We start from the raw sequence: 14,860 nt of genomic DNA, 5'->3' as shown, positions 1-14,860 counted from the left end.
GCTGCAACATAACCTCGCTGTTTTTAAACTCCATCCCTCTAGCAATGAAGGACAAAATTCCATTTGCCTTCTTAATTACCTGCTGCACCTGCAAACCAACTCCTCGAGATTCCTGCACCAGGACACCCAGGTCCCTCTGCACAGCAGCATGCTGCAATTTTTTACCAGTTAAATAATAGTCCATTTTGCTGTTATTCCTACCAAAATGGATGACCTCACATTTACCAACATTGTACTCCATCTGCCAGACCCTCGCCCACTCACTTAGATTATCTATATCTCTTTGCAGACTTTCAGCGTCCTCTGCACACTTTGCTCTTCCACCCATCTCAGTGTCATCTGCGAATTTTGACACACCACACTTAGTCCCCAACTCCAAATCATCTATGTAAATTGTAAACAATTGCGGTCCCAACACTGATCCCTGAGGCACACCACTAGTCACTGATCGCCAACCAGAAAAACACCCATTTACCTCCACTCTTTGCTTTCTGTTAGTTAACCAATCCTCTATCCATGCTAATACATTACCCGTAACACTGTGCACCTTTATCCTATGGAGCAGTCTTTGGTGCGGCACCTTGTCAAATGCCTTCTGGAAATCCAGATACACCACATCCACAGGTTCCCCATTGTCCGCTGCACATGTAATGTTCTCAAAGAATTCCACCAAATTAGTCAAACATGACCTTCCCTTCATGAACCCATGCTGCGTCTTCCCAATGGGACAATTTATATCCAGATGTCTCGCTATTTCTTCCTTGATGATAGATTCAAGCGTTTGATTTTATTATTTTACTGAAACGTACTCTTTATAGATTAGCTCTATAAAAATGTCTCTCCTCCTCCCAGCGTCCACCCCACACCCCCCCACCGTGTGCATCATTTATATATTTAAAAAATCTGATGTCTGAACACATGGGGGGTGATTCTCCCCCAAAAATTCTAAGTGCTGAATTGGCGGGAAAAATGGTGTAATTCACAATTGTTTTCAATGGGAGTTCAGACTCGAATCTCCCACACACTGTGCAATGCAGAGGCCCGTGGTCTTCTAACCATACTTCCTTCAAAGTCACTTTTCAGTTAACTGTCTTATAATCGTGAATATTAAAAGCTGGGGACAGGGCCTATTCAGGCCAGAATCTGACAGTTCTGGGCCTCTGCACATGCCCAGTGGCCCCGTGCACATGCCCAGTGGCCCCGCACTGTCAGCCTGCAGTTTGCTGGCCACCTCGATCACTGGTCAGCACGGGACCCTCGCAATGCTGCCCCTCCAGCCCACCCCCCCATGACCCGATCGCGGCCTCACAAGTACAACCCCCCCCCCCCCCCCCCCCCGCAATGGGAGGCAGACCAACCACGCCCTGCCACCCTCACCCTGCCCCGATCCCTGGCCTCCCTCCAGCCCCGACTGATCCCCATGCAGAGTGGCAGCGGGACCCCCCCCACTGATCGCCCCAAAACCCTGCCCACAAATAGGCCCCGCCCCATGGCACTGCCTGACAGGCAGTGCCAAGGTGCTCCCTGGGCAATGCCTGGAGGCACACACTGGCACTGCCAGGGTGCCCATGCCCAGGGGGTACCACCCCCCTGCCATCTGATCCCTGGGGTGGGCAGGGGGATCTCCCGCTAGTTCCTCGAAAGTGGGGAGCTACTCTAAACCCCGGAGTGAAATACTCCTGGCGGGGGTGGGAGATGTTATCGGGCCTGGAGAATTCAGTCCCGGGCCCGATAATGACATTTAAATTACATTACAGACAGATTAAAATCACTTACCTGGTCTTCCCACCGGTTTCCAGCGTGGTCTTGACCGCGCCTGCTCTCCGGCGGTGGGAGACGTGCATGCATTCCTGAGGCATGCGTGAATCCCCGCGAAATGGCCTGCTCGTGCATCTCCCAACTCGCGTGCCAAAAAAATTAGCATGTCGCGATGGGAGAATCAGGCCCATGGTCTTGTAACCACACTTCCTGCTGTTATATCATAGTCACTTTTCAGTTAACTGTCTTATAATAAATTCTTATGTCTACATTTGTCATACTTAACTACACCCTTTGTCCTGTCACGCCACTTTACTAATTTGGCTTTGCATCTCTAAGCTTGTCAACCTGTATTGCAGAAAAATTCCTATATCCCAACCATTGCCCAAATTCCCTTCAGTTTCGCTCATCCTTCTTCAGTGTGCTTCACCTGCAGATTGCTCTTGTCTCAACTCTCCATGAGCAATACCTTGGGAGATTGGCTAACATGCAATTGCACATCTGGAAGTAAAATATGATTTCACTGACCGCGGAGTTACAGTTGTCAGCAATATCTCAGACTCACCTGCAGCTTCTTCTCATGAAATTCATCCACATCATCATTGAAATATTCCGAAGAATTCTACAAGGGGAAGAATGGAAACGAGTGCTTTCAGTTCCAGTCTCACATTCCGCTTCATTGTCACAACTGCAAGTATGGCAGCTCAACACCTACCCGCCCTCAATATGGCAGCCAATCGGGTAGCAGCGCAGTTTTGACCATGTCAAGTTCAAAGATGGCTGATAGTCTGAAATACGGATGCAGTAACCTAGACTATGCAATCACACACACGGGGAAATTTTAAAAACTATTCAACTGATTCAGGTTTTTAAGTTATCTTTTGTCTCCTCAGTTTTTCGGTCAAATATGTTGTGGAGCGCGGTGGAAACTTCATTTTAAAAGGAGCACGGAGATTCATTTTAAACAGAGCAGGGGAGCCGCCAGTCTGTGGACTGGCCATATTCTGAGAAAAAGCACCACTTAGGATAGGATCTTCTAATTTGGTCCATGATCAGGGACAGGAAGGTGTGACTATGTGTGAGACAGATAAGGGGATTGAAAATATAGAATGGAGGAGTCTCAGCCTTTGTAAACAGACTAGGTACAGGATGCTATTCAAGTGGGGCGAGTAAATAGTGGCAGCAAGGGATAATATAGTCAGGGGAATGGATTCAATTCTCAGTAGCCAAGCGTGAGAGTCAGCTCAGCTGTGTTGCCAGCCCAGTGCCAGGGTTCAGGACATCTGCTCAGGCTGGAGAGTAACGCAGTGGGAGGGGCATAAGAAATAGGGAACAGGAGTAGGCCCTTCAGCCCCTTGAGTCTGCTCCGCTACTTAATAAGATCACACTAATATTCATTAAGCCCACTTTCCTGCCTTCTCTCCATAACCCTTGATTCCCCACCCCAACTTAATAAAAACCTTTCAATCTTAGCCTTGAAAATGTCCAAGGACTCGGTCTCCACAGCTTCCTGGGTAAACAATTCCAAAGATTCACCACTCTGAGAAGAAATTCTTTCTCAAATCCATCTTAAATGAGCACCCCCTTATTCTATGCCTATGCACTCTGGTCCTACACACTTCCATGAGTGGAAACATCCTCCCAACATTTACCCTGGCTAACCCCTAATAATCTGATATGTTTCAATCATATCACCTCTCATTCTTCTGAACTCCAAGTACAGACCCATCCTGTTTAATCTTTTCTCATATGGCAGTCCCTCTATACCTAGGATCACCACTCGCTGCTTCCTGTTGGTTAACCAATCCTCAATTCATGCCAGAATATTACACCACCAACACCATGAGCTCCTATCTTGCATAATAGCCTTTTGTGTGGCACTTTATCAAATGCCCTTTGAAAATCCAAATATACAACATCGACTGGTTCTCCTCTATCTACTCTGGCTGATACCTCCTCAAAGAACTCTAGTAAATTTGTCAAACATGATTTCCCCTTCATGAAACCATGCTGGCTCTGCTTGATCATATTATGACTTTCCAAATCCAGTTGCTGTGGTCCTGTGGGTAACAATGAAATAGATAGGACTTGGAAAGAGATTCTGCTTAGAGAGTATGAGCAGCTAGGGGCTAAATTAAAAAGCAGAACCTCCAAGGTAATAATCTCTGGATTGGGACGACCTTCAGCTGAACAGTGCTGGGACAAATATTCTGGAGAAATGTACACTAGGGTGGTAGAAAGGGCTTTTAACTAAATAGTGGGGTGGAAGGGGTCAAATGAGTGGCAATGTGGTAAATTATAGGGAAATGACAAGGTAATAGAGCAAAGGAGCAACATGGATAATACTAACAGGTGGCAGGAGGGACAGAGCATATAAACTTAAGTGTGCAACCAGCAGATAAGGCCAGATGTTACAAAAATGGTATGAAGACTGTTATCTGAATGTGTACAGCATTTGTAACCAAATGGATGAATTGTTGGCACAGGTAGAAATAAATATGTCTGCCTTAATAAACATTACAGAGGTATGGTTGAAGATAACCAAGACAGGGACCTGAATATTTAGAATGACAGGAAGCTGGGAAAAGGTAGTGGAATAGCTCTGTTAATAAAGGATGACATTGATACTGTATAAATGCAAGTTGCTATTGTAGACAACCCTTGTTTCTTCAAAGAAACATCACTGCAGTTTGTGGGATGCAGCTGATGTTGAATGGCTGCTGTAGTCAAAGTTGTCCATCGTGTTAAACACAGATGTTTCAACATCTTATGGTGCAATGCAATTTCAAGTATTGCCGTCCCCTACTACCAAAGATACACAAAACCATAGAAAGCCATAGAAACCCTATAGTGCAGAAAGAGGCCATCTGGCCCATCAAGTCTGCACCGAACACAATTCCACCTAGGCCCTACCCCCATATCCCTACATATTTACCCTCTAATCCCTCTAACCTAAGCAGCTCAGGACACTAAGGGGCAATTTTTTAGCATGGCCAATCAACCTAACCCGCACATTTTTGGATTGTTGACACAAGTCAACAATCTACTGCCAACTATACAAAATCAGTGTTTTAAAAAAATGTTTAGCATAAATTCTTTGCTTTTTACCCTGCACCTTTGTTAATAAAATCAATAAAACCAAACCACTTAAGCTTTGACAGTCTTCACAATTTATCCTGTCACCTTCAAAGATTTGCATCCATACCCCTCCAGGTCTCTATGTTCCTGCAACTCCTTTAAAATTGTACCAAGTTATTTATAGTGCTTCTCATTATTGCGATCAAAAGGTATCACTTCACACTTCTCTGTTTTTAACTTTATCTGCCATGTGTCTGTCCATTTCACCAGTTTATAGTCGCAAAGTCTGATAACATCCTACTGATTGTTTACTTAGTTGTATGTTATCTGCAAATATTGAAATTGCGGTCTGTCCACCCAAATAAAGGTAATTAATATAAAATTTAAAGTAATGGAGCCAACACTGATTCTTGGGGAACATCACTGTACATGCACCAACAACTTGTATGTCCAAAGGTGCTTCAGAGGGTAGCAATCTGGAGGCCGGGCAGGAATGTGATGGAGTAGTCAACTCTAGAGATAATTGAGTTGAGGGTTTCAGCAGCAAATAAACTGAGGCAGAGTCACGGAATTTTACAGGGATGGAAATCGGCAATCTTGGTAATAGCACCAGCATGAGAAACAGTCATTCACCACCACTCACTCTTTCTGTCCCTTAGCCAATTTTATATCCACGCCAATACTGTTTCTTTAATCCCATGGGCTTTAATTTTGTTAATTTTATGTGGTAGTCAAAGGCCTTTTGAAAGTCAAATGAACATCAATAGGATTGCTCTCATGAAGGATTTTGATCACAGCACTTCTATATATCTGTTGGATTTTATGTCAACTCAAATTACTAAAATTATGCCCTCCCCCAACCATCAAGGCATACGTAATATGCTCATCCCTTTCATACTTACAATATCAGGATCTGGTAACTCGCTATATTTTTGCGGGTCATCGCTGTCATCATCCGCCTGCTGCTGTGGCTTGGGCTTTCTCCTAAAGTAGACATCGATTTAAAAATAAGGTCACAGCCATTAACTGTCTCTCTCTCCACAGATGTTGCCAGAACAGCTGAATATTTCCTGCATTTTCTGTTTCAATGTAAAAATAAAGCCATAGACAACTCTAACATTCGTAGGTTTTTGAATACAGACTAATGAACAACATCTTATCCCTATAGAAGTTGACACATTTCCATTTTTATATGGTTCTGCAGAATTTTCTGTTTATTTACTTTGAATAAGCATTCACAGACCAGATCATAGAAACCCTACAGTGCAGAAGGAGGCCATTCGGCCCATCGAGTCTGCACCGACCACAATCCCACCCAGGCCCTACCCCCACATATTTACCCGCTAATCCCTCTAACCTACACATCCCAGGACTCTAAGGGGCAATTTTTAAAAAATCTGGCCAATCAACCTAACCCGCACATCTTTGGACTGTGGGAGGAAACCCACGCAGACACGAGGAGAATGTGCAAACTCCACACAGACAGTGACCCGAGCCGGGAATCGAACCCGGGACCCTGGTGCTGTGAAGCAGCGGTGCTATCCACTGTGCTACCGTGATGTAGACATTTGTTACAGAATAAAGGCCCCTGTAGTCTTCTGAATATCAAACAAGGGAATAAAAACAGAAAATACTGGGAAATTTTAGTAGGTCTGACGGTATCTTACTGTTTATGTTTCAGATTCCAATATCCACAGTATTTTGCTTTTACCAAACAAGGGGATTTGTGTGTGTTGTGGAGCCTTGCATGTTGGAAATGAATAAACAGACTACCTGAAACTGGTTTCACAGATAAACTATTTTGGGGGGGGGGGGGGGGGGGCGACTCAGGTCATCAGTCTGAACTGGATGGATGTGTCCCCTTTCTGGGGGAAGAATGTCTCAGTCCATCTATTTACAGTTGAATACGACAACAGCTCAGAGTCCAAATGAGCATCAGAAAAGCCAGAGCTCAGCCTCCCTCAACCGGTAGAGTTTTAAGTTTATTTATTAGTGTCACAACTAGGCTTACATTAACAGTGCAATGAAGTTACTGTGAAAATCCCCTAGTCGCCACACTCCGGCGCCTGTTCGGGTACACGGAGGGAGAATTTAGCACGGCCAATGCACCCTAACCAGCGCGTGTTTCAGACTGTGGGAGGAAACCGGAGCACCCGGAGGAAACCCATGCAGACACGGCGAGAATGTGCAGACTCCGCACAGACAGTGACCCGAGCCAGGAATCAAACCCGGATCCCTGGCGCTGTGAGGCAGCAGTGCTAACCACTGTGCCGCTCCTATAGCCCAAGCTCTCCGGTCTCTCTCTCCCCCCCCCAGCTCGGGGCCTGTCTCTCACCTTCGGCCCCTCATGGTCTCTCACAGCAACAAGCAGCAGCTCCCTCCCGTCAACACCCCCCGGGCAACAACACCGATGCGAGATAACCGTTCCCCCTTTGTGCCAGTGACGAACTCCCCCTCCTGGCCTTAAAGGAAGGCAACTTGAAAAGCCAATTGCGTTCCTATTTTACATTGTGTTGCCGGCTTGCTGCTTCACCTGCGATCCCGGAATTTGCCTTGTGTTTAATTTTCGGATTCAGCGCATCCTCGAATTTTTTTTGGGGGGGGGAGGTTGGCCGGAATGTTTCTCTTGTCGGACAGACTTCCGGCAAGCCGTGGACCATTCCATTGAGGCCGGCGGGGGAGGAGCAGGCTCACTTGCGCTCTGTTTCTGAGATCGGAGGGCATCCAGCCTAAAAGTGGGAACGTGATATTTGGTCAATAGGTTCGTAGTGAAGTGCTAAGAGGTGGGGACGTTGGGAGTCTTCTCTATTTGAAAGTGATCCAGCAGTCAGGGTGTCTCCCCCCCCCCCGGGAGGGTGTGGGTGGACTGTGCCGGCTGCCTGGTTACTGGGGGAGCCGCTGAGGCTCAGTTGTTGTTGTTGTGCACAATGCGCGCCTTTGATCAGCGCGCCGGGAGTGCGGGCGGCGATTGCATTGCGCCTCCCAGCAGCGCGGCCCTGAGGGGAATTCTCTCCCATATTTAGTTCGGAAGCTGTGAAGCCGCCTTCTCTCTCTCTCTCCTCACACACACACAGATGCCCTCCTAGCCCCTCACTCTCCTCCAGCCTGGCGAGCCTCCCGGCTCGGCGGCCCGCAGGGGAGCTCGCTGCATCCCGCCACCCACTCCCCACCCGGGCCGCAGGGGTCGTGCAGGATGAGGGCGAGTCTCGGTCCGAGGGGAGACGGAGCCCGCTGAGGCTTTGCCGGGCCGGGAGAGATGGAGAGCAACGTCGAGGTAAATTTTAAACTGTTATTCTAACCTCCCCCTCCCACTGCGGATTCTGACAATCTCAAATAGAAAAACACACACAAAACACTGGATAAACTTTGTAGCACCCGTGGCTCAGTTGCTGAAGAAGCAAGAGTCGTATGGGCTTGAAACGTTCAAAGGTAACGGTCAACTCACCATAGTCCCAGATGACCAGAGTCTGCGCTCCCTGTTTGAGAGGCAAAGCTGGGCTGGTGGCGATTTTAACCTGAGGATCACCCTCACCTCAGGTAGGGAGGGGCAAGGTTGAGAAGGTGGGGCCTTCATGAATAACCTCAGTTGGTACGGGAATTGAATGGCATGAATTGGGCAACATGGTGGTTGGCACTGCTGCCTCACAGCGCCAGGGACCCGGATTCAAATCCCTTGAGTGATTGTGCGGAGTCTGCACGTTCTCCCCGTGTCTGCGTGGGTTTCCTCTGGGTGCTCCGGTTTCCTCCCGCAGTCCAAAGGTGCGCAGGTTAGGTAGATTGGCCATGCTAAATTGTCTCTTATTGTCCCAACATGCATAGGTTAGAGGATTAGTTGGGTACATGCATGGGGTTACGGGATAGGGTGAGGGATGATCCTGGGTAAGATACTCTGGAGGGTCGGTGTACATTCAATGGGTCGAATGGCCTTCTGCACTGTGGAGATTCTATTCTATGAACCCATGCTGTTGGCATCGCTCCACATCACAAACCAGTCTTCCAGCCAACTGAGCTACTCAACATTAACTCTCTTTCTTTCTTCAGACCTGCTGAGTTCATCCAGCACTTTTTTTTTGAACTTTTCCCCTCCATCTCTCCTGAAGATGTTGATTCCCACTTCAATAGGTAGATTCCCTCAGTAGTCAGTCTCTGGATCTAGACATTGAGTGTTGGCAGACTGTTTGACCACTGGAACTAGCTAAACCCAATCCTGTCCTCACCCAAACAAAAAACAAAATGTGCCGGAAAAACTCAACAGATCTGGCAGCATCTGTGGAGCGAGAAACAGAGTTAACATTTCGAGCCTGTATGACTTCTTGTCTATTTTGTTTTTATTTCAGATCTTCAGCATCTGCAGTATTTTGTTTTATTTTACAGTCCTGACCCAATATTTGTACAGGCACTTCCAGGCACGAGTTATTGGTGAATAATAATGAATCAGAATTCTGATTTTTTTTTTTGCTCCTTCCGAAGTCGCATTGAGGCCACTTCTCACACCCAACTGTTGAAATCTGTTTAGAAATCAAACCTGGGTCATCCTGTACATATCTGTCAGATGGGTTGTAAACGTTATAGTTCATCTACACTCCTTTTAATCTCTAGATTTCATAGCAATCAATGCATTTGTTTAGCCAAGATGGGTTAATATGTTCCAGTGCCCAGTGAAAGAAAAACAGATCCAACTGCGGTAATTTTCTATGGCATTTTTTTTAATGTGCTCATAAATTTCATACTCCTTATTTAAATCGTGGTACAACTTGTCATATAAAGTGTATAAAAGTTTGTAACAATCTCATCTATATTAAGTGCTGGAATATATAATTGTCACTGGGATTTAGCAAGTACAATAAATAGTGGGCGAGTAGAAATTTTGTACTGTACCTATTCAAACTCTGAAGAGCAATATATATTTTGAGTTTACAAACTCTTGTTGTGTTTGGAGCAAATTTGTTAGGATGAAGCACCGTTACAATTACTGCTCGTGTTGGTTGGTTGGTGCAATCAAATTGAGATCATAAATTAAAAACATCACCCAAGATTTTGTGTAACATTGAAGTGTACTGGATTAAGAGCTGTCTTTGCACTAGATATGTGTAATATTGTTGTGCCTGGTGTATTGGTACTCATACGCTATTTTCCCATGAATGTGTTAGTACCCCAATGTGCTGGATATGCTCAGTGACAATACTGAAGGGTGTACAAATCTAAATATCAGTCTTTATTGCTGTTGTACCTGTGTGCAGCATTTAGGAGCACAGGAATCACTGCTCTCCAGTAAGCTTTTAGCTTGGGTTTGAGATCCTGGTTTCAAATACATTTTTACTCAGTTGGCTGATGGCTGAGCTGGCACAGTGGAGGCGATAATCAATTTTGTCATCAATGTCTCCTTTCGCTGAGAGGGAGCTCCCAAGATAAGGAAAAGTTATTCACTTTATCAAGGATCTCGCTGTCAATCTTAATTGAGGGGAGAGATGTGCAGTGGGAGCTGGATGGAATAGGATCTGTGTTTCTGGGTATTTATTGAAAAGCCCATTATCTCATACATTTCAGGGAAAGAGTGGCAATGACCTGAAGTTCAGTTTCTGAGTGAATGCGCACACAACTAAGTGTCACCTGCATTCCGAAATGACGGGTTGGAGTGATTTTGGGATGAATAGTTTCCTCTCTCTTTTGTAGATCATCTCCACGCCTATGGGTAATTTGTTGGCGGTATGGTGCCATAGGGAGCCATGAAAATGAGGAGGGTTGGTGCATTGACACAACCTTGTTTGACCCAATCTTCATCGAGACAAGGTCTATGGTGATCCTGTTGGTGAGGATCATGGAGAAGGAAGCCAGGTTTGAGGAGGATACTCCTTCAGCTTTTGCAGTTGACAGAGTCAATGGCTTTCATGAAGTCGAAAAGGCAATGTTCAGTGGTTGGTGCTGCTCTTGCATTTTTCTTGCATTTGCCATACAGTGAGGATCATGTCTGTGGTGCCTCTCAATGGACAGAAATTGTAGTGCAGCTCTGGAAGAAGTTCCTTGACCACTGGAAGGAGACAATAAGGGAGGATCTTTGCAATGACCGTCTCTATGGTGCACAGCAGGTACTGTAGTTATCACAATCATATTTGTGTCCCTTCTTGATTAATATCATGATTGTAGCATCCCTAAGATTCCTGTCTTGCACTCCTCTTCCCAGATGAGAGAGATGAGGTTGTGCCAGGATTGTATCTCCATCATGTTTCAGAATTTCATCAGGAATTCCATCTACTCCAGAGGCCTTGATGGCTTTTTTAACTTCTTTAGGAAAGTCCGCAAAGCATCCCTGAAGAGATCAAACATCTCCGTTGACTCATGGGGAGGCTCTGTGTCTGACCGATCAAAATGGAAGTTTATTAGGGAAGGCATCAAACACATTGAGAGACTTTGGGCCCGATTTTAAAACGGGTGCGAAATCACGGTAAAGTCGGGCATCGGGCCTAAAACGCGATCCGCACCAGACTTTTTGCAAATTGCGCCTTTACCAACAGCCGATTTTGGCGCGGTTCCGATGCACACCTGAATCGACCGGCACGACGATTTAAATGCATTTGCATGCATTAAATCGACTTAATGAAGCTCCTGCCCAACTCTACCGCCGATTTCCACTCTACCATCATGCGGCCCAATTCGCATCCGCGCATTAAGCGACCTACTGACTTCGAGCCACGGCTGAAGGGACCGGGTTTCACACAGGTCGGGGGGGGGGGGGGGGGGAAGAGGGGGTGTGACTTATCATCTCCTGGGGGGGGGGTGTGATGTATCATCCTGTGGTTGGGGGGTGAGAGTCACACCCCCTCCCCCCCACAATGGGATGATATATCACACCCCCACCCCTGACCAGAGGATGAACGGCAGAGAGGCTCTCTCTGCTCTGCTTTTTTTTTCGCACCCGGGCACGTTCTGTCAGGTTTTTTCCAAACTGCGCATGCGCAGTTCGGAGCTCCTATCGTTTCAGCGGCGCTAAGCCCCGCCCACTGGACCGGCACTGGAAAAAAGCGTATGGGTGTGCTGGAGCGCGGCCTCCGGGCTCGGATCTATTTGGCACCCGCACCAGGCACTTAGTCTCGAAATGGTAAAATCGGGCCCTTTGTCTAGAGCGTGCCGGAGCGGAGTTGAGGCATCGGTGAGAGCACACAAACTTTCAAACTCCTTATCTGCCTGACCATCACCTACTCGGCATGTAACAAACCTACAGATTGTGTATTGGACTTATCAGCCTCCTTGGAACCCATAAACTGGAGTGAAAGCAAGCCATCAAGTGGTGATGAAAAGCAAGTGGTTCAAACTTGGATGAAAGAGCTGAATTCCAGAGATGAGGTGAGAGTGACAGCCCTTGACATCAAGACTGCATTTGACGGAGTGTGACATCAAGGAGCCCTAGCAAAACTGGTATCAGGGGGCAAACACTCCACTGGTAGAAGTCATACCTGGTACATAGGAAGACGGTTGTGGTTGTGGAGGGTCGATCATCTCAGCTCCAGGACATCTCTGCATCAGTCCCTCAAGGTAGTGTCCTAGCCCCAACCATCTTTAGCTGCTTCATCAATGAGCTTCCCTCCGTCAGGTCAGAAGTGGGGATGTTCGCCGATGATTGCACAATGTTCAGCACCATTCGCAACTCCTCAGATACTGAAGCAGTCCATGTTCAAATGCAACAATATCTGGACAATATCCAGGCTTGGGCTGACAAGTGGCAAGTAACATTCGTGCCACACAAATGCCAGGCACTGACCATCACCAATAAGAAATACTGTAACCACCACCCCTTGACATTCAATGGTGTTACCATCACTGAATCCCCCACTGTCAACATCCTTGGGGTTACCATTGACCAGAAACTCATCTGGACTCACCAACATAAACATTGGCTGCAAGAGCAGGTCAGAGGCTAGGAATACTGCGGTGAGTAACTCACCTCTTGACTCCCCAAAGCCTGTCCACCATCTACAAGGCACAAGTCAGGAGTGTGATGGAATACTCCCCACTTGCCTGGGTGGGTGCAGCTCCAACAACACTCAAGGAGCTTGACACCGTCCAGGACAAAGCAGCCCGCTTGATTAGCACCACATCCACTTCCTCCACCACTGACGCTCAGTAGCAGCAGTGTGTACTGTCTGCAAGATGCACTGCAGCTATTCACAAAAGATCCTTAGACAGCACCTTCCAGACCCACGACCACTTCCATCTAAAAGGACAAGGGCAGCAGATACATGGGAACACCACTCCCTGCAAGTTCCCCTCCAAGCCACTCACCATCCTGGTTTGGAAATATATCGCTGTTCACTCACAGTTGCTGGAATTCCCTCCCTAACAGCATTGTGGGTCAACCCACAGAACATGGACTTCAACGATTCAAGAAGGCAGCTCACCACCACCTTCTCAAGGGCAACTAGGGATGGGCAATAAATGCTGGCCGGCCAGTGAGCCCATATCCCATGAATGAATAAAAAAATCTTTGATCCCAGGGGACTGCCATGGATGAAGAACTTTGTGTGGTGAAGTAGTTCTCTTTAGAAGTTTTCATCTATCCTAAGCAAATGGATGTGAACTATGATCATGGGGCGGCACGGTAGCACAGTGGTTAGCACTGCTGCTTCACAGCTCCAGGGTCCCGGGTTCGATTCCCGGCTCGGGTCACTGTCTGTGTGGAGTTTGCACATTCTCCTCGTGCCTGCGTGGGTTTCCTCCGGGTGCCCCGGTTTCCTCCCACAGTCCAAAGATGTGCGGGTTAGGTTGATTGGCCAGGTTAAAAATTGCCCCTTAGAATCCTAAAATGCGTAGGTTAGAGGGATTAGCGGGTAAATATGTGGGGGTAGGGCCTGGGTGGGATTGTGGTCGGTGCAGACTCGATGGGCCGAATGGCCTCCTTCTGCACTGTAGGGTTTCTATGATTTCTATGTATCTGCACACAATTTATTATTGTTGAAACAGCTTGGCAAGACTTAAAGTTAATTTTCTTTTTTAGATTCTAGCATTTCAAATCCTTCATTCAAACACAACTAGATTGGTGATCACAAGTCTATTTCGAGAGTTATTGGATTTTGTCCAGCGTAACAGGGTTAATGTGAACTAATAATTAAATTTTTTGAAGAAGTAGCTAAAGATGTACATTGGAGAATGTTGATGAAGGTGGTTTCTATGGAATTCCAGAAGACACTTGACAAAATTCCCCATAAGAGACAGTTGGATGGAATTGAAGGAAAACTATTGACCTAGTTAAGAGATTGACTAAGTGGCAGAAGACAAGAGTGTGGAGATAATGGATATGTACTCGCATACTTGTAGTGTCAGCTTTGACTCAGATCTCACCTCTAATTCAGAAGATTATGGATCCAGTTCTGACTCCAGAAACCTTGGCACAAAAGTCTCGGCAGACCTTCCAGTGCAGTGCTGAGGGTGGGTTGGGGGTGCAATCCTTCAGGTGAAACGGTAAACTGAGACCCTGTCTGCTCTCTCAGGTGGGTGTTAAAGATCCCATGGCACTATTTTAAAGAGGAGTGCAGGAGTTTTTCTTGGTGTGCTGGCCAGTATTTACCCTTCAATCACCACTACAAAAACAGATTGGTCATTATTACATCGGTGTTTGCGGGAGCTTGCTGTGCACAAATTGGCCGATGCATTTCCTACATTGCAGCAGAGACTCCACGTCAAAAGTGCTTGATTGGCTGTACAATGCTTTGGGGATATGTAAATATATTTGCTGTGTAAAAGCACGTCTTTCAGCTCTGATATATTTTACAACAACCCCGAAAGCTCCAAATGCTAAATTATTTGATTGGGAGGTGATTCTGAAATGCTATCCATGATCTTCAAATGACTGGTCGCTTTGTTTGCTGTCTGGAAGGTGGTTCGCGGGCTCTTTTAACAGAGGATTTTGGAATCTGATCTCTTTCTCTGTGAAGAGAATGTTCATTCGATCTTCTGCTTGGGTGTCCTGCAAATGTGTTTTATATCACAGGAAGATGTTAACGCATGTTTTAACATGCCAGTCTTATGCTTT

The 14,860-nt window shown here is 46.5% G+C and overlaps 2 protein-coding genes across 4 annotated transcripts in view; one reads left to right on the top strand and one right to left on the bottom strand.

The window, feature by feature from the left end:
* The window catches only part of utp3 (UTP3 small subunit processome component), a 30,891-nt gene extending 23,481 nt beyond the window's left edge, over positions 1–7,410 (bottom strand). For all 3 annotated transcript variants that reach the window (XR_013500548.1, XR_013500547.1, XM_078239028.1), the window contains exons 1-3: positions 7,172–7,410; positions 5,739–5,820; positions 2,324–2,380 (exon numbers count right to left, since the gene is read on the bottom strand). Coding sequence is in view for 1 of the 3 variants with exons in the window: in XM_078239028.1 (XP_078095154.1) it covers positions 2,324–2,380; positions 5,739–5,820; positions 7,172–7,185 (153 nt within the window). In the remaining 2 variants the exon portion in view is untranslated. The remainder of the gene's footprint in view (positions 1–2,323; positions 2,381–5,738; positions 5,821–7,171) is intronic.
* A 367-nt stretch (positions 7,411–7,777) lies between these two features.
* The window catches only part of LOC144510262 (uncharacterized), a 150,670-nt gene continuing 143,587 nt past the window's right edge, over positions 7,778–14,860 (top strand). Inside the window, exon 1 of the mRNA XM_078239756.1 lies at positions 7,778–8,110. Coding sequence (XP_078095882.1) covers positions 8,093–8,110 — 18 coding nt within the window. The 5' untranslated portion in view covers positions 7,778–8,092. The remainder of the gene's footprint in view (positions 8,111–14,860) is intronic.

Source organism: Mustelus asterias, chromosome 22, assembly GCF_964213995.1.
Source record: "Mustelus asterias chromosome 22, sMusAst1.hap1.1, whole genome shotgun sequence".
Taxonomy (NCBI): domain Eukaryota; kingdom Metazoa; phylum Chordata; class Chondrichthyes; order Carcharhiniformes; family Triakidae; genus Mustelus; species Mustelus asterias.
This window is presented reverse-complemented; position numbering and strand designations above follow the sequence as displayed.